Source organism: Mustela lutreola, chromosome 11, assembly GCF_030435805.1.
Source record: "Mustela lutreola isolate mMusLut2 chromosome 11, mMusLut2.pri, whole genome shotgun sequence".
NCBI lineage: Eukaryota > Metazoa > Chordata > Mammalia > Carnivora > Mustelidae > Mustela > Mustela lutreola.
In genome coordinates, this window is record NC_081300.1 from 21,292,333 (window position 1) to 21,316,617 (window position 24,285).

Consider the following 24,285-nt stretch of genomic DNA (forward strand, 5'->3'; position numbering starts at 1 on the left):
ACCTGCCTCTCTCCATACGAAAGAGCCAGGTCTTTGCTTTATGACAATATGTATCTGAGTCTATTAATATAACATTTAACTTTTTTCATTTAAAAGTTAACTTTGGGGGCACCTGGGTGGCTCAGTGGGTTAAAGCCTCTGTTTTCAGCTCAGGTCGTGATTCCAGGGTCCTAGGATTGAGCCCTGCATTGGGCTCTCTGCTCAGCAGGGAGCCTGCTTCCACCTCCTCTCTCTCACGTCCTCTCTGCCTATTTGTGATCTCTACCTCTCAAATAAATAAATTTTAAAAAATCTTTAAAAATTAACTTTGACTTTTCTTACTTCAGTTTTCTTGCTATCTTCCCTCATTTTAAAATTGGGATGATATCTGACACTAAGATCATGGAGGGGTGAAGAAATAAATTTGTATTTGTAAAGGACTTGGAAGAAATGGATTAAGCAGACATTCGTTATGACTAAATGACATGGAAAATTAAGAAGAAATCTAGATTGTTCTGATATAAGTAAAGTATTTTCTAGAAAGATATAGAAATTGGGGAAAATTTTTTTTTTAATTTTATTTGTTTATTTGACAGAGAGAGATCACAGGTAGGCGGAGAGGCAGGCAGAGAGAGAGAGGAGGAAGCAGGCTCCCTGCTGAGCAGAGAGCCTGATATGGGGCTCAACCCCAGGACTCTGAGATCGTGACCTTAGCTGAAGGCAGAGGCTTAACCCACCGAGCCACCCAGGTGCCCCTGGGGTAAAAATTTTTAAAAAGATTTATTTATTTACTTGGGAGAGAGAGAGAAAACAGGGAGAAGAGAGATAGAGGGAAAGGCGGACAGAGTTCCAGACAGACTCCACACTGACTGCAGAGCCCCAACGCCGGGCTTAATCTCAAGACCCTGAGATCACCACCTGAGCCCAAACCAATAGTCAGATGCCCAACCATCTGCACCACCCAGGTGCCACTGATGGGAGAAAAAATTTTAATCAAATGTTGAATTTAATGTTGGTAGAATAAATGACCTACATGTCCTTTATATTACCAATTTGATTTTACAAATAATAACTCAGGTTGTAAAACACAAGGTAAAATGTGGAAGAGTTATATAAAAAGGAAAATAAAGAGGGGAGATTGGAGATTTTTAATGATATATACATATCCATATAATTATATCCATGTAAATATATATCCATATATAGAGATTAATTCCACAAGAATACATATATTTATTCCAATGAGATCCTTTCTGCTCTATTTCAATAATAGTATTCATCTTTCATGATAGATTCTTCTAAATAGCCTTAGAAAATTTACCAGGTATAAGACAATGCATCTGCTTTGGACCTCAGGGGTGCTCGCTTCAGCAGCACATCTGCTTTGGACCTCAGGGAGTAGAAGTGAGAAAAGAGTTACAAATAGAATGATATGTATTATTAATGAATCACCCTAAGTCTGCCCTTAAAGATTACTAGAAAATGCCTATAGGTTTAGACGACACTAACCTCAGGGAAAAAAATCATAAAAGATAAAATCTATTCTTCCTGATATATTCGAAGTAATGATCTCATGGAATGAACTTTTCTCTTCCCTTCTCACTCCTCTCCGAGCAACTAGTGCTCATGTTGAATGAATCTAACTCTCCCACTCAAGATTTTTAAATCAGCATTCTATTACAGCTGAAAACAGGAGTTTACATTTTTGTCTTTCACACTGAATTGAATGTCACTGTGTTGTTTAGATTTGTGATTCATATTAATTTCATTAAACAAATGTTTTATATAATGTTATGCAGTTGGTGAATTATTGAAATTGAAAACCCTGGAATCCCTATTTTCTAAGTTGTATTTTATATAGTCTACTTTTAGGTATAGGGGATAAATCAGAACAATATAAACTTCAAAGTTTATAAAAATACATAACTGAAAGCTTTATGGAACTGGATTTTTTATATTTGCTAAACCACTGAAATACCAAAGAGTTATAGAACAATGCCCTATTCACATTTCTATAAGGTTTCTTTCTGAAGAATTGTAAATGGCATTACTTTTATTATCTAAGTGGAATATCATAGAAAGTTTGTAAGGTTGCATACTATCCTGCTTCACAAATGAGAAAAGTGAGACTTTGAGAGTCAAACAGTGTGGGATGTAAAGCCTACCGTGAGATGACATAATTCCTTGTTAAAGACGGAACTTAAACCTACATTTGATACCACCGGATGCTGAACAAGTTTAGTCACAAATGAAACACCCATTTTCTTCCCTCCTTCCTCCTTCCCTTGCTCACATCCCCCCCCCTTTTCTTTCTTTGTTTCTTTCCTTCTTTCCACATGGGTGGTGGTGGAAGATTTTAACCAGTTCTCCTTAAGATATGAGATAGTTTCAGATGGGCTGATTAGATGAAAAGAACAAAAATCCTTATGGGAATATCTCAGTTGGAAAAACAATGACTGCATCTGGACATTTAAACATAATCCCTTTTGTTCTCTGAGCTCAGGAGTTCATAAGAGTAAATGAAAAAGAGATTGGAGAAACAGAAAACAAAAGTAAAATGATAGACCTAACTTCAACCATTTATGTATGTACATTAACATTAAATTGTACATTAAATTCTAAGGGCCTAAAACCTCAACTAAAAGGGAGAATTTTTCAGGGGGCATAAAATGACAAGACTCAACTATAAACTGCCTACAGGACACAGAAAAACTTTAAATATAAAGACATAGGCTGGGGCACCTGGGTAGCACTGTCAGTTAAGTGTTCAGCTCTTGGTTTCGGCTCAGGTTGTGATCTCAGGGTCCTGAGATCCAGCTCCTTGTAGAGCCCCAAGTTCGTTTTTGTACTCACCAGGGAGTCTGCTTGAGATTCTCTCTCTCCCTCTCCCCTCAACCTCTCTCTCTCAAATAAATAAATAAATCTTTTTAAATGAAGATATAGGCTGAAACTAACAGGTGGAGAAGGCAGATTATGTAAACAGTAAGTGTAAGAAGGCTAGAAGTATATATTTTTAAGCTATATTAATAACAGATATAATCATCTTGAAGACCACTAGTATTACCAGAAATAGAGAGAGGCCTCTGTAATGCTAAATGAGGTTATTTATTAAGAAGACATAACAATTATAAATGTGTATCAGCTTAATAACAGACTCCCAAAATAAATAGAAGCAAACAAACTGACAGAATTAAAGGGAGACATCAAAGACCTTGGTCTAATGGATATTTACAGAACTCTGTATCTAACTGCAGACTACACATGATTTTTAAGTTCATGTAGTCATCCAACAAAATGAGCATAGGTCACCATAAATTTAAAGATGTTGAAGTCAGAATATTTTCCATTTATGATAAAATAAAATTTAAAATCAACAATAACAAGATGAAAAACAAAATTTGAAAAGTAAGCAACATACCTAATAACTCATGGGGAAAAAAGAAATTAAGGAAAATTAGAAAATATTGTGAATTAAATGATAATGAATAGACAACATATCAAAATCTGTGGGAGACAAGGGAAGGGGTGCTTAGAAAACACAAATAGCTTTAAAAACCTACAACATGAAGTTCTACCTTAAGAAATTAAAAACAGGGAGCAAGTGTGACTAACATAAGCATAAGAAAGAAAAGAGTCAAGGTAAAAGCAGATTTGAAAGAAATAAAATCGAGACAGATAGTAGAGATAATCAGTACTGTTAAAACTTCAAAGATCAACAAAATTAGTAAACCCCTACCCAGGCTGATCACAAAAAAGAGAGGATGTAGATGATCAATATCAGAAATGAAATAGCAGTTATCACCACAGATAAAAAGAGACCATTGTGAATGAACAATTCTATGGCAATAAATGCGACAAAATGAAGTATATAAATGTCATGAAAATTGTAACTTACTAAAATCAATATAAGAAAAAATAAAAAATATAAAAAGATTTATATATGTTAAAGAAGTTAAATTGATTATCAAAAGCCTTCCTAAAAAGGAAATTGCAGATCCAGATGGTTTTGTTAATGAATTCTATCAACTATTCTAGGAATAAATAATATAAATTTTGCACACACTTTTTCAGTGACAGAAGAACAAACTGCCCAACTGATTTTATGAGACCAGAATTAATTTAATTAAAAAATTGGATAAAGTCATAACATGAAAGAAAGCTGTAGACAAATACACCTCATGAATACAGATATAAAAAAAATCATTAATAAATATTAACAAATCAAATCCAACAATACAAGAAAAAGGTAGTACATTGTGACCATGTAGGATCTATATGAGAAATTCAAAATTAGCTACCTTTCAAAAATCAATCAATATGATTCACTATATTAAAAATACTAGTAAGGAGGAAAGGAGAAAATTATTTCACAAAAATTCAATAGATACTCATGATAAAAATTCCCAGGAAATCTAGAAAAAATAGAAAACTTCCTCAATCTGATAAGAGACACATGAAGAACCTGTACCTAATATCCTATTTCATGCCTCTCCTAAGATCAGGAACAAGGCAAAAATGCCTGCTTCCCACTTCTTTTCAATATTTTACTCGAGTTCTTAACCAAGAGAGGGCAAGAGAAAGAAATAAAAAGCAGGAGATCAGAAATGAACTGTAAAACTGTTCCTGTTTACATATGGTTGTTTGTTTACATGGAAATTCTTAGAGCATTCTACTAGTATCACAAATAGGTATATTTAACAGGTCTAGCATACAAGATTAATGTTTAAAAATAATTGTATTCTACTGCTAGTGTAGAATACACTTTAAATAACCCCATTTAAAGTAGTTCATACACACACACACATTATAAAAAGGGACTAAATTTAATAAACACACACACACATATGTACTTGTTAACTAAATCTAACAAAAACATTCAAGACTTCCTATATTGAATATTATAAAACATTAAAGAGAGATATTAAAGAAGAAATGTGAAAAACAGAGCTTATCATGTGTCAATTATCCATGATAAAGTTCTTAAAAACTCAACAAATTGTACACTTTAAAATGTACAGTTTATACACATACAAATACCTCCATAAAGATGTAGAAATAGATAAATAAATAAATAGATAAATAGATTGGTAGATATATTGTGAGTTTTTAAAAGAAGAACTTGGTTTCAGATTAATTTTGCCAACATCTTCAGAATTCAGATCTTGTTGATCTATGCTATGTGTATACATCAAAGCTGGCACCTATGGCTTTTAACCCAAGAGGCGTAAGATGTCAAAAAATTAATTGCAAACATTGCTATATTAATACTATATGGTACAAAAAATAGTATAATTCAGTGGTTAATGAATCTCTAGGTCTGGTAAGCTTTGTTTTGTAGTCCTGAAGAAGGTCACAGTGCTTGGTATCTAAATATTCAATTATTATGCGTGATAAACAAAGTGCTACTTGAAAGTTGTGGTCTGTTATCAAAGAGAACAGGAAGTTTATTGGTCAATTATAAAACAGATAGCTTTAAAAAAAAAACAGATAGCTTTTTTATAGTCTAAAATACAACCATGACAGTTGAAGTTATAGCTGATGTTACGCTTTAACAGATTATAGCTTTCCTTAATTCATTTTTAATTGTATAACTGTTATACAACTGTTATACAACTGTTATTCCCTGACTTAGCTGAAGTTTGTTAGACATATCTTAAGTTCTAACTTTTAAAAAGATAAAGGATTCACTCAAGCCCACATCCAAACTTTGCAAAGAAAGTACCAATTGTTTCACTTATTCTATTAAACATTAAAGTAAGCATACCAGTTTCACAGTATCTTTTTGAAAGCTATTTAAAATATAATTTTTAAAGCCTTATAGAAATACAAAATTGTCTAGACATTTTATATATTTCTAAATACATATATAAAACTGTTCCTATTTAATATATATTAAGATATGTTTAAGATACACCTTGGGTAAATGGCAAAACACTTTTGAAAAAATAACAGTTTCTTTGTGTAACTCTGCAGATACTTGAACAATAATAATAAAACACTATTATATTTCAATATTTTATGTTAAGGCATGGGACTATTTTAGAAGAGTATGAGCTGGTAGAACTTAAATTCATGTGTATATATACATATGGGTGTATGCGTGTGTGTATGCAAATGTATGTGTGTAACTCTCTTTCCAGATAAGTTTTAAAGTGTAATACATACATGATCTATCACAGAGATAGGTTCATATCCATTTTGCTTGTAACAGTCTTCCTAGCTCTTTAAAATATATCTTACAAAGGAAAATCTCTTGTTTTCTTGTTAAGATTTTGGAGAGATTTGCCAGTGTTAATCTTCCAAAAGCCTCAACTTTACAAGCGTTGGAGATTTCTGGAAAGAACCGCTTGTAGTAAAGAACATCTTTACTGAAAGGCCCTGGTGAAGCATTGCAGTTTTCTTTCATGACTTCATTATGCGTTTGTACCACACTCTCCTTGCAGGGAAGCCTGGCCACGCGGACCTCCCTCTGCTGGGTGACGATGAGATCAACTGTCAGAGATGATGCCCGCTGAATAATGGCTACATAACAGTCCCCTGACATCGGTTTGATGGCCATAAAACACGTTATGTGATTGCCTTAACATTCAAACTCAGGGACTGACTGAGAGAATATTATTTCTAAATGCCAAGCTAACTAGAATTGTGGAGATTTTCAGTAGGCACTTCTTTTATTAGAGTTTGAGGCAATTACAGAGAGAATGGGTCAGTGCAATTTTCGTCCTGCACTGGGAAAAATCTTTTCTTGCTACTGCACGAAAAGGTATTCAAATTCAAATCAAGTTTCTCATCAAAATGTTCTGTTTTTGAGAGACATTACAAATAAGTAGCGCCCCTCCCCCCAACTCCCACCAATCAGGTTGTATTCCCAGCGAGGTCAGCGTACTTCATTCCAAATAATACCATGTTAAATCAACAGGGAGGATCAACCTGCTTTGTGCTTTATGAGAATTTAACTTCTTGACACCCTATGTATGACATATGTTTCTTTGATTTCTCTCTTAATGATATAATCTCTTAGGATCTTATGGAAAATCAAATATAAAATGGATATGAACCCTTTTACTACACGTTAGCCCTCTTTGAATAAACAAGTTTTCAATGAATTCAGAAACGTCATAATTCAAGTATTGTATTTATTAAAATGACATTGAGTATGATAAGAGGCCTTGGAATGTGTGCAGAGAGCAGTCTGAAAACTAAGTTTAGAGGCTTGATTGAAAATTCCTGGTTTCACCTTTTGTTTTATAATCATAATGGCATAGCCAAGAAACTTAACCTATAAATATAAGAGAAAAGAAGGCAAGGTGACTAGAAAATTTAGTGTTAAAGAAAAATTGACAGAGTATCTTCCTAGTGAGAAAAAATGAAAAAAAAAATGTGTTGACTTGCTTTTTATAAGAATTACTAAGATTAGATGATTCCATTGACCAATGAGGAACAAAATAATATAATACCCTTTATTTATTCTATGGCTCAGAGGCAAAAGTACACAGTGGAGTACCCACTGTCATTGTGAATGTCTCTAGATAAGTTTCCCCAATTCAAAATCCAGAGAGGAAAAACGTGCGTGTGTATGTGTGTGTGTGTGTGTGTGTGTGTGTAGATTGATAGAAGACAAAAAAAGAGAGAGACTTGTCTTATGAAATACTATGTGTCACAAATTAAAATTCCAAAGAACAAGATTCTAAGAAAGAAAATAATTTCAAACAAATCATTTATTTCCCTTAATAGAATAAAACCCACAGCAACTCACCTAATCTCTCGATGGAATAGTATCGTTGTTTACTATCCACACGCACTGTCTCAGCATAAGGGCTCCCAACACCATAGCCAATGATGTAACCTCGCACCACGATGTTTGGGTTCAAGGGAGGAGTCCAACTCATGATGATGCAGTTGGTCTGGGGCCTCACATGAAGAGAGCTTGGCTGGTCAGGGACTTGAGACTCTAAAGTTCAAAGGAAGCATCATTAGTCTGTCTCATCCTAGAACGTATAGCATGGTAAGACTTCCCATTTGAGCAAGACTTAATATTGTATTCCACAGACCTCAAATGGTTCATCACTTACTGCCCAAGTTCCTCTTTGTGTCGACATGTGATATATTTTCCATGTTTCATTCGACTTTCACAGTTTTTATTTTTTTTTAAGATTTATTCATTCATTTGACAGAGAGAGAGAGATCACAAGTATGCAGAGAGAAGGGGAAGCAGGCTCCCTACTGAGCAGAGAGCCTATCGCGGGGCTGGATCCCAGGACCCTGAGATCATGAACCGAGCCAAAGACAGAGGCTTAATCCTCTGAGCCATCCAGGCGCCCCTCGACTTTCACAGTTTCTTAAGCACGGAAGGCCCTGAGTGCTGTCCGTAGACATGCAGTATCATGCACCTTTATCCTAATGTTGTTTTTTTTTTTCCTTTCTTTTGGGCTGTTCCCTCTACCCCCATATAACTCTTCTTAGGTTTCATCAATACTGAATGAAATCAAAGAGAATGTAAGAATAATAGAGAGGGAAATGAAATGTCAAAATTTTCTTGCCCAAGGATTATTTACTTTGATTTAACTAAAAAACAAAAATAGAGCAGTCTTTTCTGAAGAAATTGTCAGGAGAAACAGTTTAGGGCCATGATTTGTTCAGCGTAATTAGGATGGCACTTGACCCATAATTTAGTTTATCTCTGAAAAGCACACTCATTGTTCAAGAAAAGGAGACAGTGTCTAGGATTGCAGCCACACAGACTTTGGAGTGTGCAAATTTGGTTTCAAACCAGGCTCTGCCATTTGCTAGCTGTGCACCCTCATGAAGTTATTTGTGATCTCCGAGATTACCTTCTAATTAAATTGGCATTCCAAATATTGATTGCTTCAAAGCCTGGGCTCTGGAAGTAAGAGTTCCAATTTGTACAGTACACTCATCATCTCAGAGAAACCTTAAGACCTTATTCGTCCTACCTCCATTTCCTCCTGTGTAGAATGAGGCTAAAGATAGCAGTGGTCTCACAGGAAGCCGAGAAGATTTAATGAGACAGTGAGTAAAAGTGCTCTCCTTATGAGTAGCACCAGCTGATGTTAGCTGTTAGGAAGTAAATGTACATGCTAAGTTTTCTTTGAAGGAGATGGTGTGTTGAAAATTAATAAACTGGAATTCTGGCCTTTATATCATCCTTCTGCTCTCTGATCCCATCCCAAAAGAAATGATGCAATTTCTGAACAATTATCATCATTCACTTAATAAATATTTATAGAGCACCTACTATGTTGAAGACTGGGGCAAAGTACCTATGATGATCAGGGTATAGGACAGAGTCAATATGGCAGACAGAACACATGCACCTTTGGAGTTTATAGTTTAATGGGAAAGACAAGTAAAGAGGAAGTTATAATATACTATGATACACATTTTGATAGGATTAATACAGGCAGACATACCCTATTCTTTGAAAATCATAGAAGTATTTTAGGAAGAAATTTACGCAAGAATGTGCCCATCTAAACTTCAGTCATCCATGAGTTGCTCAGCCCATTACCTGGCAATTAATGGGTACTCAAAAATATCAGTGATGTGAACTTTATTCGAACTGCTTGTGTTCATTATTTCTTTCTTAACTGAAAATCTCAAAAGGTAACATATGTCAAATGAAGCAAAAGAGTTTGATGATTAAAAGTAATATTAAAATACATTTTTTCCTTGATATAATAGCAAAGGGTGATATAATATCTACTACCAACTTTAGCCACCTTCAACACACATGTTTCTAGCTTAAGTGATATATGGAAGCCTGTTTTTTATCAGAGTTTTTTTTTTTTCTTCTTCTTTTTTTTTTTTCTTTTAAAGATTTTATTTATTTTTTTTAGAGAGAGAGAATGAAAGTAGAGAGGTCAGCAGAAGAAGCAGACTCCCCACTGAGCAAGAAGCACGATGTGGGACTCGATCCCAGGACTCCAGGATCATAACCTGAGCCGAAGTCAGTTGCTTAACCAAGTGAGCCACCCAGGCGCCCCACCCCTGTAGTTTCATTTAAAAAATCCCTTGCAGTTGGATGATACAAAGCAAAACAAAACTAAAGTATAAATTTTTTAGCTGATTAATGAACAATCTTTCATACTCAGAAGTTGGTTTTGCTTTACTTTTCATAGTGTGATAAAGAAGACAGACAGGTTTGAGAGATTCTGCCTTGTATCCTAGCATAGGCTGACCTGAGCCACGCTGACCAATGAATGACCCATTGGTTTTTGCTTTTCAAACATTTTTTTTTTTTTTATAAACATATATTTTTATCCCCAGGGGTACAGGTCTGTGAATCACCAGGTTTACACACTTCATAGCACTCACCAAATCACATACCCTCCCCAATGTCCATAATCCCACCCCCTTCTCCCAAACCCCCTCCCCCCGGCAACCCTCAGTTTGTTTTGTGAGATTAAGAGTCACTTATGGTTTGTCTCCCTCCCAATCCCATCTTGTTTCATTTATTCTTCTTCTACCCACTTAAGCCTCCATGTTGCATCACCACTTCCTCATATCAGGGAGATCATATGATAGTTGTCTTTCTCTGCTTGACTTATTTCGCTAAGCATGATACACTCTAGTTCCATCCATGTTGTTGCAAATGGCAAGATTTCATTTCTTTTGATGGCTGCATAGTATTCCATTGTGTATATATACCACATCTTCTTGATCCATTCATCTGTTGATGGACATCTAGGTTCTTTCCATAGTTTGGCTATTGTGGACATTGCTGCTATAAACATTCGGGTGCATGTGTCCCTTTGGATCACTACATTTGTATCTTTAGGGTAAATACCCAATAGTGCAATTGCTGGGTCATAGGGCAGTTCTATTTTCAACATTTTGAGGAACCTCCATGCTGTTTTCCAGAGTGGCTGCACCAGCTTGCATTCCCACCAACAGTGTAGGAGGGTTCCCCTTTCTCCGCATCCTCGCCAGCATCTGTCATTTCCTGACTTGTTGATTTTAGCCATTCTGACTGGTGTGAGGTGATATCTCATTGTGGTTTTGATTTGTATTTCCCTGATGCCGAGTGATATGGAGCACTTTTTCATGTGTCTGTTCGCCATCTGGATGTCTTCTTTGCAGAAATGTCTGTTCATGTCTTCTGCCCATTTCTTGATTGGATTATTTGTTCTTTGGGTGTTGAGTTTGCTAAGTTCTTTATAGATTCTGGACACTAGTCCTTTATCTGATATGTCGTTTGCAAATATCTTCTCCCAGAGTTTTTAAAGTAGGTCCCATACTAACAGCTTTTCAAAAGATGCTACCTTCTAAAGATGCTACACCAACAACATTTTTTTTAAAGATTTTATTTATTTATTTGACAGAGATCACAAGTAGCCAGAGAAGCAGGCAGAGAGAGGAGGAAGCAGGCTCCCTGCTGAGCAGAGAGCCTGATGTGGGGCTCAATCCTAGGACTCTGGGATCATGACCTGAGCTGAAGGCAGAGGCTTTAAGCCACTGAGCCACCCAGGCACCCCCCAACAGCATTTTCTAAAGTAGTTCTTTTTTTTTTTCCCCTGAAGATGCCCATTTGTGAATGAAAAGGGACAAGATTCTTTCTGCCCTAAAGAAGCCTGTGACATAATATGTAAAGGTGTCATTAAAAAATTACCTCAAAATGGGGATATAAATCTTAACAACAGAAAAAACAATGCTTGTGAAGGATATAAACCCACTATAAATCCTAAGGAGAAGTAATAAAAGAGATAAAAGGAATGGATTAATAATTTTCAACTCAATTGCCACAGAGGCTCTCCAGTGTCCTTGAAATGTAATGGGCTCTACAGTGAATTCTGCTGAACACTTTTGAAGCTTTTGCAATTACTGAAAACAATAAGAAAATCTGCCTAATCTTGTATTTAGAAAATGAACTAAATGCTATGACTTTTTAAAAACAATATAAAAACCTATGATTTTAATGACAATTTTTAATATCTTTTAAATAAAAGGAAAAATATATAAAATGTTTTCAAAACAATCTCTTCTCCATGTTTCTGTAAGCCATAGAGTAGCTCCCCTACAAGTTAGTTAGGTCAGTACCCACAGAATTACATCCACTGGAGTTTTATAAAGGGACCAGGGTAATGAATGCACAAATGCTCTTGAAGAAGAGGGGGGTCTCTTGGTCTCACAATAATCATCTTTTTTTTCCTGCATAAATGTAGTTTCAATCATAAATCCAAACCTCAAAACAATTTTAACATGATAAAAATAAGGGTATCTATACATAAGAATATATGCTGCCTTCCCATCTAAATATTTAATGGGCTTTTACCACCCTTTAGGATTATAGGGCCATAAGAGAGTGTGTCTATCAAGGTAGTAGTACACCTAAGTCATTCATAATATATAGTGTCATCATAAAAATAACTGTGTTAGGAGATAGTTCATAATCTAGAATAGCCAGTTTGTAACCACCTACTCACTTCTTAATGTAAAGACAGAAATGACATTTACCTTTTATGTGACCTGAGTCAGTTTTCTCTAACACAGATGACCTTATGGATTAGGCAAATGGTTAATACTGGAATGAACTATAAAACATCAATTTAGAAAATTTGCCATGAAAGTATGTGACATGTTTGAAGATTGAAACTGAAATTCAATACTCAGAAGTACATGAAAGATTTTACCAGTACCTCTAGGACAATAATTGAGTATATAAAGCATAGAGAAGTATTAAAGTAATTATTGAAATAATTTGAAACCAAAGAACACATTTTGCCTGAAATATCCAAATTAATGAGCCCCAAATTTCTACTGAAATCTGAATTATTACAGTAACTAGGTCAACTGCCATTCTTGACTACACTATAGAATTATGGATTCTATCTTGGTTTAATTTGTTCCTACAGAATAGTTATTATTTTTGAGTGACGATTGTAATTTTCACTAATGAGTAGTGTTCACAGATAGCACATAAGGAATTTATCATATTAATCCCCATGATGTTTCAACAATTATTATACATCTCCTATGTGCCAGTCATAGTCCTAGGTACTGGGTATATAGGTTTTTTTGGAGGTAAGATGAACAAAATAAGAATAAACACACAAGGAAATTAGGAGATCTTGTAAATATTATAATGATGGAATAGTAACTGACTCAAGGAAAGTATTCCCAGTAGAGTCCAAGGTGAATGATCAGAAAGAGCCAGTCGAGTAAACAGCAGGCTAGAAAGTTTTACAAGAAGAGGGAATTAACTACTACTAAGGACCTACAGCAAGAATGAACTTGGTATTTGGAGAAATCAAAGAAGGTCATTGTGCCTGGACTAAGAAGGAAAATGAAGAAGATATAAAGAAAGTTACCCAGTGGGAATGTAAAATGGCACAAATGCTATGAAAAACAGAATGGAAGTTTAAAAAAAAAAAAAGAATTACCATAAGATCCAAGAATTCCACTCTGGGTATATTCCCCAAAGAATTGAAAGCAGGAACTCAAACAAATATCTGTACACCTATATTCATAGCACAGTTTTTCACAATAACCAAAAAGTAGGTGAGACTTAGGTATCCATCAGCAGATGAATGGATAAACAAATTGGGATATATACATACAATGGGATATATTTAAGCTTTTAAAAGAAGGAAATTCTGATACATGCTATAACATGCATGAGCCTTTAGGACATTATGGTAAGTGAAATAAGCTGGACACAAAAGGACTAAAACTGTGTGATTCCACTTGAGATACCCAGAGTAGTCAAATTCATAGCACCAGAAAGTAGAATGGTGATTGCTAGAGGTTGAGAGGAAGGTGGAGTAGGGAGTTATTGTTTGATGGGAACAGAGTTTAAGTTTTGCAAGACAAAAAAAAAGTTTTGGAGAGAGTGGTTTTGATAATGATCACACAACAGGGTGGATGTACTTAAAGACACTGAACTGTATACTTAAAACTAGTTAAGGGGCGCCTGGGTGGCTCAGTGGGTTAAGCCACTGCCTTTGGCTCAGGTCATGATCTCAGGGTCCTGGGATCGAGTCCCACGACGGGCTCTCTGCTTGGCGGGGAGCCTGCTTCCTCCTCTCTCTCTCTGCCTGCCTCTATGCCGCTATGCCTACTTGTGATCTCTGTCAAATGAATAAATGAAGATCTTTAAAAAAAAAACAACTAGTTAAGATGGTTACTTTTATGTTATGTGCGTTTTAAAACAATTTTGAAAAATTAGAAACCCTAAATATGTTTTTATACTTGTTTGGGTGACCATTGTGGAAATGTAGTGTGCATATTTGGGACATTTCGGAGGTGAAATCAACAGAGGTATAAACTGGATGTGAATGGTGTGGAAAAGAAGAAACTCAATGAGGACTCACAGATCTTTGGCTTGGGCAACTGGGGATGACCTACTGAGATGAAGAAAAACAAGAAAGTTCTTGGGTCATGTTAAATTTGTGATGCCTGTTCATCACATCTGTGGAGATCTCAGGGACGTACGTGGGTATATAAGTCTGGGGTTTTAGTGAAAGGCCATGGTCAGTTATACGGATGTGAAAGCCATCAACATCACAGATGGTATTGAGAATAAATGTGTATGAATATATATATAATGTGAGTATGAATGCAAATAAAATACAAATAAGATAATGTCAAATAAATAACACCACTCCAAACCCCTTTAGGCCTTTCCATAGCACACTGTAAGGTCAAGATCTTTACCATGACCTAAAAGTTCATGTATGACCTACCCCATGCCCCCTTAGCTCTCTATCTTCATCTCCAACCACTTTCCCCTTTGCTCATCTTACCCCAGCCATCTACTATGAACTGGACACTTTGCTGTTCCTCAAACAGGCCCGTATGCTTTGGCCTCAGGGCATGTGTATTTGCTGTACCCTCTTCCTGGGAAGCTTTCACTCAGATATGCCTTCCTCCTTTATCTTCTTCTGGTTTCTGCCATTTAATTTCCAACTTCAGCCTTCCTGGCTACCATAATTAAAATTGCAATATTTCCTTAATCTTTAATCTAATAATCACCCATCTTATCCACCCCCCTTAGGATTTATTGCCATTAATTTTGCTTCCTATTTAATGTGATTATCTCATTATTCTTTGCCTCATCTCCTTCCATAAATTCTCTGTAACTCCTGTACCTGAAACAGTTCTTGGCACAAAGTGCTCCAAAATATGTGAACAATGTCTACACTTCCTATAAGGTATAATATAACTGTTATTACACATGACTGTCATTAACTATAACATTACCAAAATTTTATATAGCTCTCTCAAAATAAGAATTTTAAGAAAAAAGGAAATAACAGAGAAATGAAACAAGATGAAAATACAGTTATTAAAGTTGTTTTCTCTTAGCGACCAGAAAGATTTGTGTCTGCTGGCTCCTGCTAATGAAAGTGATTGCTGCCACATACCTTCTGCTGTGGACAGCTCTGCCGCACGGCGTCAGGCAGCTGGTACTTTTGACAAATACTCACATATCTGTTTTCGATTTAGTGTGCTGCATTTTATGGGTCATTTTGCTAGTTTTGTTCCAGTCCCTAATAGCCTATATTTCTTTACAGAGAATTACATAAGGCAATTGATAGAACCATATTCTATCGTTCCAGAGTATTCGGATACATACGAATACAATCATTTCTTTTGGGAGGGTCTATTCTCATGAAAATACATCAGCTTCTTTAAGCCACTAATGTCTGTAAACTTTGGATATTTGTTTAGTTATTATGGTGAACAATCACTTTTAGTTACCACTGAATTATATCTTTTTATTTTGTTTTATTTATTATATATATTTATATAGAATATATAGAATATAGAATATTTTATATATAAATATAAAATTTAAAATCTACACATATTTCACATATAAAACATTATATATATAAAGATATATAAAATATTTTATGTGTAAACATAAAATATAAAATATTTTATCTATAATATAAAATAAATATATAATAAAATATATGTTATTATTTATATATATTTATACTATTTATTTATTTATGCTTTACTCCTACCATCTTTTCAGTATTAACTTTAAAATTTTATTTTAAAAATTTATATGCAGCAAATTCACTCAGAGGTATACAAGTGGAGTCATGCATCCGCCACTTCCGTTGTGGGACAAAACAGTTCCATCCACCTCAAACCTTTGTTTTTTCTATGAATGTTGGGGAAAATGGCCTCCATCTATTGAGTTCTTGATGTGAAAAATACCAACAGAAAGTTAAGATGCCTGTCGAGGGAGGAGGTTGGCATGTCTAACAGAATACAGGAAAATAAAACACAATGAAGTTCAATTTTATTTACAAACTCCTGAATTCTTGAGTGAGAAAACCAAAGCTTGGTAGTTAGAGGTGACACTTTTGATGTGGCTTTCTAAGAGTACTGTGGGATCAGAGCCTATGAATATCTGGGAGATTTATTTTCTTAATTTAGAGTTCAGGGACACCAACTTCAAAAATCATAGAATAAATGAAACAAGATGGGATTGGGAGGGAGACAAACCATAAGTGACTCTTAATCTCACAAAACAAACTGAGGGTTGCTGGGGGGAGGGGGTTTGGGAAAAGGGGGTGAGATTATGGACATTGGGGAGGGTATGTGCTTTGGTGAGTGCTGTGATATGTGTAAACCTGGTGATTCACAGACCTATACCCCTGGGGATAAAAATATATGTTTATAAAAAATTTTAAAAAAAGAAATAAAAAAAACATAGAATCTCATTATAATCTTTTTTTTTTTTTAAGATTTATTTATTTATTTGACAGACAGAAACCACGGGTAGGCAGAGAGACAGGCAGAGAGAGAGGAGGAGACAGGCTCCCTGCTAAGCCGAGAGCCTGATGTGGGGCTCGATCCCAGGACCCTAGGATTATGACCTGACCTGAAGGCAGAGGCTTTAACCCACTGAGCCACCCAGGCACTCCGAGAATATCATTATAATCTTATGTCTTCCTACCATCATGACTTTCATCAGCTCCCTCATACTGAATAATCTCCAGATTTGGAGCCATTCAAATAATAAATCTTATTCTTTAACAGGGCATGGGGAGTAAGTTCTCAGTCCTTGCCAAAGGATGTATTTCCATGAATTTTTCAGGCTCATTTTCCTCTAAGTGGATTAAAACCATACTCTCTCAAAACTGTAGACTAATTTACTCTAAACACAAACAAATAAGAAACTTAATATCTCTAAAATCTTATGCCAAGCTGCTCTCTAGAAAACTTGAGTTTTCATTTTAACATTCTACTTGAGAAAAAGGTAATGCATTTTTTACATTTAAATAAAAATATACCAAATAGAACAAAGGATGTTTCTAGCTCTCATTTATCTGAAATTATTTTTTGACTGTAAGAATGGATATCAATAGAGAATCAAACTATATAAATTGTATGAGTTTAACATTACTAATACCTGGCTATGAATGCTTAAATATTGACCCATTTATTCAATATTAATTGAGCATCTACCATGTGGCCTAAGGCACCATGTCAAGCACTGAGAATCTCAAATTAAATAAAGCTTGATCTTTGCTTCTAGTTTGCTGAGAAGAATGAAGTCAATGCTCATGACATGCCCAAAAGAGCAGGCTTAGAGGAAAGACATCTAATTCAGATAGGAAAATCTTCCTAGAAGTAAAACATCCAGTGGGTTTTGAAGGACAAGTAGATGTGAAATCATGTGAAAGGAACTCTGGCAAAGGGAACATTAAGTGTGAAAGTATGAGATATGATGGAGTGCATCTGGAGAGATGCATACAGATGCAAAGATGTGATGGAATGTCTGACTTGAGGCTAAGGGTGGGACCACATCAGGAAGAATTTGAATAGAGAAATGACATCATCAGATCTGGTTATGAAAAGTCAGACTGGCAGCATGATGGAGTCTAGAGAGACACCCTAACTGGCTATTTTCAGGTGACAAAGGATCACAGCATGACATAAAGTAGAATGGTGGGAGTGTAGAGGAGGGAATGGAGTCCAAGTCTTTTAAGGAAGTAGAAATGGCAGATTTTGGATATATGGATAGGGAACGATAATGGAGGAGTTGAGGACAGGGAATCTGCGGACTTGGATGACGGGTGAATATGGGTACCACTCCCAATGTGAAGAACACAGGAGGGAGAACACAATCTTTTATAGTAGGAATGATACCTTGAGAGATCATCTCATCTCTCAACTTCCAACTGCACAAAATGATGGGTGTTTGAGCCCTCCATCTTTATTATACTTGAAGATACCAAAATAAAAATAAAAATAAAAAACTCTTTAAAACTATCCTTGACTTTTCTACTTTTGATTTATATAAGAAATGATAACTTTGCTCTGTTCTGTTTTCAGTTCCATCACTAATATCAACCACTGTCAACTAGTTTGATGTAGGAGAAGGAAAACTTTATGTTCTACCAGAAGTACTGGGAATAGTCTCAACACCATTTATTGAATAATCTGCTGGTTGAGATGTCAACTTCATTTTAAAGTTTATTTCTCAAATATAATAGGAAATACTTCTGTCCTATATATTCTGTTACACTGATCTAACTTGTCTAATTCTATGCCAGACAGTACTGTATTGATTTTAAATCAGGCTTTATTGTAAATGTTAATGTTTATTCTACTTTTCAAATTTTCTCGGAATTCTTTTACATTTATTCTTACATATGATGTTCATTCTGATCAGAAGTGTATTAATCATTAATTTGGGAATAACTAGTATTTAATAATGGTAACATTTTGCATCAAAAATATATTTCTATTTATTCATGTCTTATTTTGTATCTTTTAACAAACTTATTTTCTTCATAAAAATTTTTATTCGGTTTGTTAAATTTAGTCTTTGATATTATACTTTAGGTTGCCATATAAATGCATTTCTTTTCTTTTTAATGTTTGAACTAATTATTTCAGTATGATACAGCTGTGTCTTAGAATATAGATGTATCATACTATAGCTATATCTTAGAACTTTCAAATATGCTATCACACTGTTTATAAAAATAACATTTCTTTCCTTCTGTAATAAAATGTTACAGGTTTTTAAGTTGTGTGTGTGTGTGTGTGTGTGTGTATGTGTATGTTTTTCTCACCACAATCTCTATACTTTGTCAAATAACAGAAATAGTAGGAAACATCTCTGGTTTGTTTGGGTCTTAAAGACAATGTATTTAGTATTGTCTTAAAGACAATGTATTTAGTATTTTATTATTTAGCAGAATGCTTGCTTTTAGTTTTTACAAAACAGTAACATTTCAAGAGTTTCCTTATATTCGACATTAACATGAGTTTTTAAAAAGTTGATAATGACTGCTTAATTTTAAAAAATGCCTTCCTGCATATATTGATATAATTGTATGACAATGCACCTTTAATTAAATCATGGCCTTTTAAGACACCTTAAAGGTTTGCCTTGCTTTTATATCAGAAGAGAATATACCTATTCTCCTAATGCAGACATTAGAGTTTTATCAATATGAACAAGAAGAGACTTCATAACATGACAAGTGGTATTAGTATTTCATACCACTGAGATCTAATCTATGAAAACCAGCAACAAAAATAAGTTTGTTGAGTGCTTAATAAGTATCAGACACATTGCTGAGTACTTTCTTGCCATTATCACAGCTAATTCTCACACAGATCTGTTGAGATGGATACTGTTGTTATACCCTATTTACAGATGAGAAAAATAGGTATTAAGGAATTTAAATTACTTGTGCATGATAATACAGTTAGTGGAGCAGAATTCAAACCTAGTTATTAGGACTTCAAAGCTCACAACCTTATCTATTACATTACACTTAGAAAAAGCCAAGGAAGTCATAAAGGGATCAAACATTTCATGAGGATATTAGAAAGTTTGCTATGGCTAAGGAAAGGGCTTGAAACTTCTTTGAACATTTATCCAAGTCTAAATAATTTGTGTCATCCTTTGTATAGTAGAACTCTGAGACTTTGAACAACTACTTGCCCAAGAACTAAAACAGTTTTTAAATTGGTTTCAGAACACAGTTTGGCTTTGCCTACAACACTCCTTATAGGTAAGATGAATTCTACTTGAATGAGAATAAGGGGCTGGATTCTTCAATTTCATGATGGATTGGCTGCTATATCAATAGCTCATCTCATTCGCAAGTCTTTTTGTCAACCAGTAACCCAGAATATCATGTATGGCTCCTATCAAAAGCCCATGTGAAAGAAATCCTTTTTCATGACATACCATCTACACCTACATTCCTCTGTGCATAAAATCACATACGAACATGTTTTATCACCAGGCGACTACATTTGTGAGCTAACTAGAGTAAACCCTCAAATTGATATCTTTAACTTGAATGTATTTTAATGCCATGTCATTGACTTTCACCAAGAATTTTACCAAATAATAGCCAAGGAAAAAATTTGAAAATAAAAAAAAAAATCCACTTTTTAAAACTTTCCCTAGTATTTTTTAATCTAGTAGATATTTAAGTAAACAAGGTTGCTTAGGTGTTAGGTGCTAAAAGTCATATTTGAGAAATAATATGATTTCTTTTAGACCAATAAGTTATTTGGAAATATGCTTTTATATTTCTAAATGTATTGGATATCATATTATTATTGAATATTAGTATAATTACATTGTGATCAATGAATGTATTTAATACTATCCAAGAATTTTAATATCCACTTTCTTAAAGCCAAGCACTAAATATTCTTTGGATGCTTAGGGGAAAAAAAAGTATGTGACTCTCTGATGGTGTGAGTGTTTCAATTGTGAGAGGTAAATCAGCAGAACTCCTTAATTTTTAATTTTTTTTCCCAACTCTGAGAAAGATGTATAAAATCCATTAACATTGGTCTTTGTGTGTAAGTTACAGTTTACAAACCTACAGAAACTAGAGGAACAAGTTAAATAAAACCACAAGAAATAATTAGACAAAAACAAATAATTAGGCTGTTGAAATCAGAGGAGAAAAGCCAGTCTTTTCAATAAATCCAAGTAGGAAAAAAGGAATTGTGGTTGATTAAGAGCCTGGGGGGCTACAAATACAATAGCCAAATTATGGAAAGAATCCATATGTCCATCAACTGATGAACTGATAAAGAAGATGAGGTATATACATATAATAGAATATTACTCGGCCATCAAAAAGAATAAAATCTTGCCATTTGCAATGATGGATGGAGCTAGAGCGTATTATGCTAAGCAAAATAAGTTAGACAAAGACAACATATGATTTCACTCATATGTGGAATTTAAGAAACAAAATAAATGAACATATGAGAAGGGGAAAAAAAAGAAGAAAACAAACCATAAGAGACTTTTAAAGATAGAGAACAAACTGAGGGTTGATGGAGGGATGTGGGTGAGGGATGGCTAGATGGATGATGAGTATCAAGGAGGGCACTTATTATGATGAGCACCGGGTATTGTATGTGAGTGAAGAACCACTGAATTTTACTTCAGAAACCAATATTGCACTGTATGTTACCTAGTTAGAATTTAAATAAAAAGTTGAAAAGAAAAAATAAAAATTAAAAAAAGAAAACCTATATGCAGTGTGTGATCCTAGATTCAATTGTAGTTTATACAAATGATCTGTTAAGAAAGTTTTTTGGGGTTCATTGAAGAAATTGGAATATGATCAAGGTCTCAGGTAAAATCATAATCTGCAAAAATAAAAATTAAAATAATTGAAAACAGAAGTTTGAAGAACAGTTGAGTATCATATGTTCTCATTTAAGTTATATCTATATTTTTTCATTATAATGTACAAATATTTTGTGTATGTTTGTATATATTTACATGTGTGTATAAAGATAGAAATTAAAGATATGCATTAGGGTGTTAAGTGTGGTAATATGATCATCTTTGGATGGTAAGACTTGTGTTGATTTGTTATCTGTATTTTCTACTTATAATTGTATACATTTTCTGCTTCTATAATGATGAATGTGTACTCAAATGTTACAGTGGGTTTGCAAATTTTTCTATAAAGACCTGTCAAGATTTGCTTAAATAGTAAAAATTTATGTTATAAAAGCCATATATTTATAAGTAATCGATATTTCTTCAACAATTTACATTATTTTTTAATAAGTCAATCCTATTCTCATTATGGAGCAACTTTTTATCCCTAAAGAAGTTTCTGGCCTTAAGAAAATTACCAGGGGTGCCTGGGTGGCTCAGTGGGTTAAAGCCTCTGCCTTCGGCTCAGGTCATGATCTCAGGGTCCAGGGATCGAGCCCCACATCGGGCTCTCCTCTCAGAAGGGAGCCTGCTTCCCCCTCTCTCTCTGCCCGCCTCTCTGCCTGCTTGTGATATCTGTCTGTCAAATAAATAAAAATTTAAAGAAAAAAAAAAGAAAATTACCAAAGAAAAACCTACACTTGTTTTTTGTTAGGATGACTATTTTTCCTCCATTTATTTTCAACTTTTTCTTGAAAAAGTTGATAATATCTTAAATATCTTGAAAAAGTTGAAATAATATCTTAATATTTGTAAATGTTGCTAATTATAAATACTACAGATCTGGATGTTTTCAAAATTCTATTTAGTAATCTACTCTTGAAATGGTGAGTTTAATACACTTACACTTATTATTACTACTATATTAAAACTTATTTATATGATTTTATTATGCACTTTTTATTTTCTGTTTGTTTGAAACAAATTATTTTTGCTTTTTTAATTTCATTTGTATAGGCTGAAGAGCCCCTCTCCTTATAATTTTTTTCTCTTCTCTACCAATAAGAAATAATATAGTCTATATTCTTCTGATTGTAATATTTTCAATTTTGAGATCACATATATCTTGTAGTCTAAAGTTAATTATGTCTTTCCTTTTTACAAGAACATCATAAAAACAATTTCAAAGCTGTTTAACCTCCACAATCTCCTTCTTCCTTACCACCTCATATTCATCAACTTTTTATACTCTCCAAAATATAATTTTTGTTTTAGATAATCATAATTTGTTCAGATATACCCATATGTTATATTATTTTTTATCCAGTTTCTCTAATAGTCATGTTATTTTCTTTCTCTTTCTACCTTTTTTTAAAAGTACATTCTTTACAAAAAAGATGGTGGGGGCAAAGTCTATTTTCCTTTTTTAAAGGGTTTTTATGTGTCTCCTTTCCTTGAATAATTATTTAGTTGGATATACAATTCTTTAATGATAGTAATTTTTTTTAATCAGCACTTTGAAGATATTTTATTGTTTTCTGCCTTAATTGTTGCTATTGGGGAGTCTTCATCAATCTAATTGTAGTCCCTTAAATAAGTAATCTCTCCCTGTGGCATGTTAAGCTCTTCTTTTGTCTTTATCTTTGGTATTATACAATGTATCAAAGATAAAGCATTATTTCTGAATCTGATAATCCATGTATTTCATCAGTTCTGGAAAACTCTCACTTATCTCTTTGAAAATTATTTTTCCTTCATTGCTTATTTTCTTTTCAAATTGTGATTGAAGCATGCTAAGTTTTCTCAGTCCATGCTTTATCTTTTAAGTTCTCTTTTATTTTTTTCTGTGTGCATTTTTATGCTGTTCCAAGCATTTAAAAGAATTCTTTCTCAGATCTGGTTTGATCTTTTGAATTTTTTTGGAAAACATATTGTTTGCATACTTTAAGTGTTACATATTTGAGATTTAAAGTTTCATAACTTGCATCTTTATTTGTAGTTTTCAATAAAATTATTTATCCATTTCATGCATGCATGTTTATATGTGTATATGTATATGTATGTACTGCATATGCATGTATGTGTGTTGATATATGTATATGCACTTGCCTACATGTGTACACAATGTGTTATATGTATGTGTGCACATATATGTATGCATGTCTGTGTCTATGTATGTGTGCACATGTGTGTGTATTCTTTGTATGTTTATGAATCGTATATGTGTGCATTTGTGTACATGTGTATACACTCATACACACATGTATGTGAGCATGTATGTCTGTGTGTGTATATATACATGTGTATTTGTATGTACTATCATTACACTAGAATCCTATCAACTTAATTCTTTGACCAATTTCTATTTCTCTAATATTTTTCCTTTGTTTTGAAACTACATAGTTTTATTATTTTGTTTTTAGCTGAAATAAAAGTCTCTTTCACAAAAGAAAGTTAATTCAGTTTTTTCAATTTTAGAATTTCTCTTATCTAAAAGTGTTTTCCATTTTTCCTTTCTAATAACTTCATTTTCTATACTTGGCTATGTAACATGATACTTATTTTATTTTCCAATAATTTAGAAAATGCATATTTTAAAATATTTTTTGAAAGCAAGTTTTGGGTAGATATGCAATTTGCCATGGTGTTTGTCTCCCATC

The 24,285-nt window shown here is 33.9% G+C and overlaps 1 protein-coding gene across 1 annotated transcript in view; it reads right to left on the reverse strand.

Moving 5' to 3' along the window:
• DCC (DCC netrin 1 receptor) overlaps nucleotides 1-24,285 on the reverse strand; it is a 769,602-nt gene that overhangs the window by 155,610 nt on the left and 589,707 nt on the right. The window contains exon 14 of the mRNA XM_059139941.1: nucleotides 7,736-7,930. Within this exon, the coding sequence (XP_058995924.1) occupies nucleotides 7,736-7,930 (195 nt within the window). The remainder of the gene's footprint in view (nucleotides 1-7,735; nucleotides 7,931-24,285) is intronic.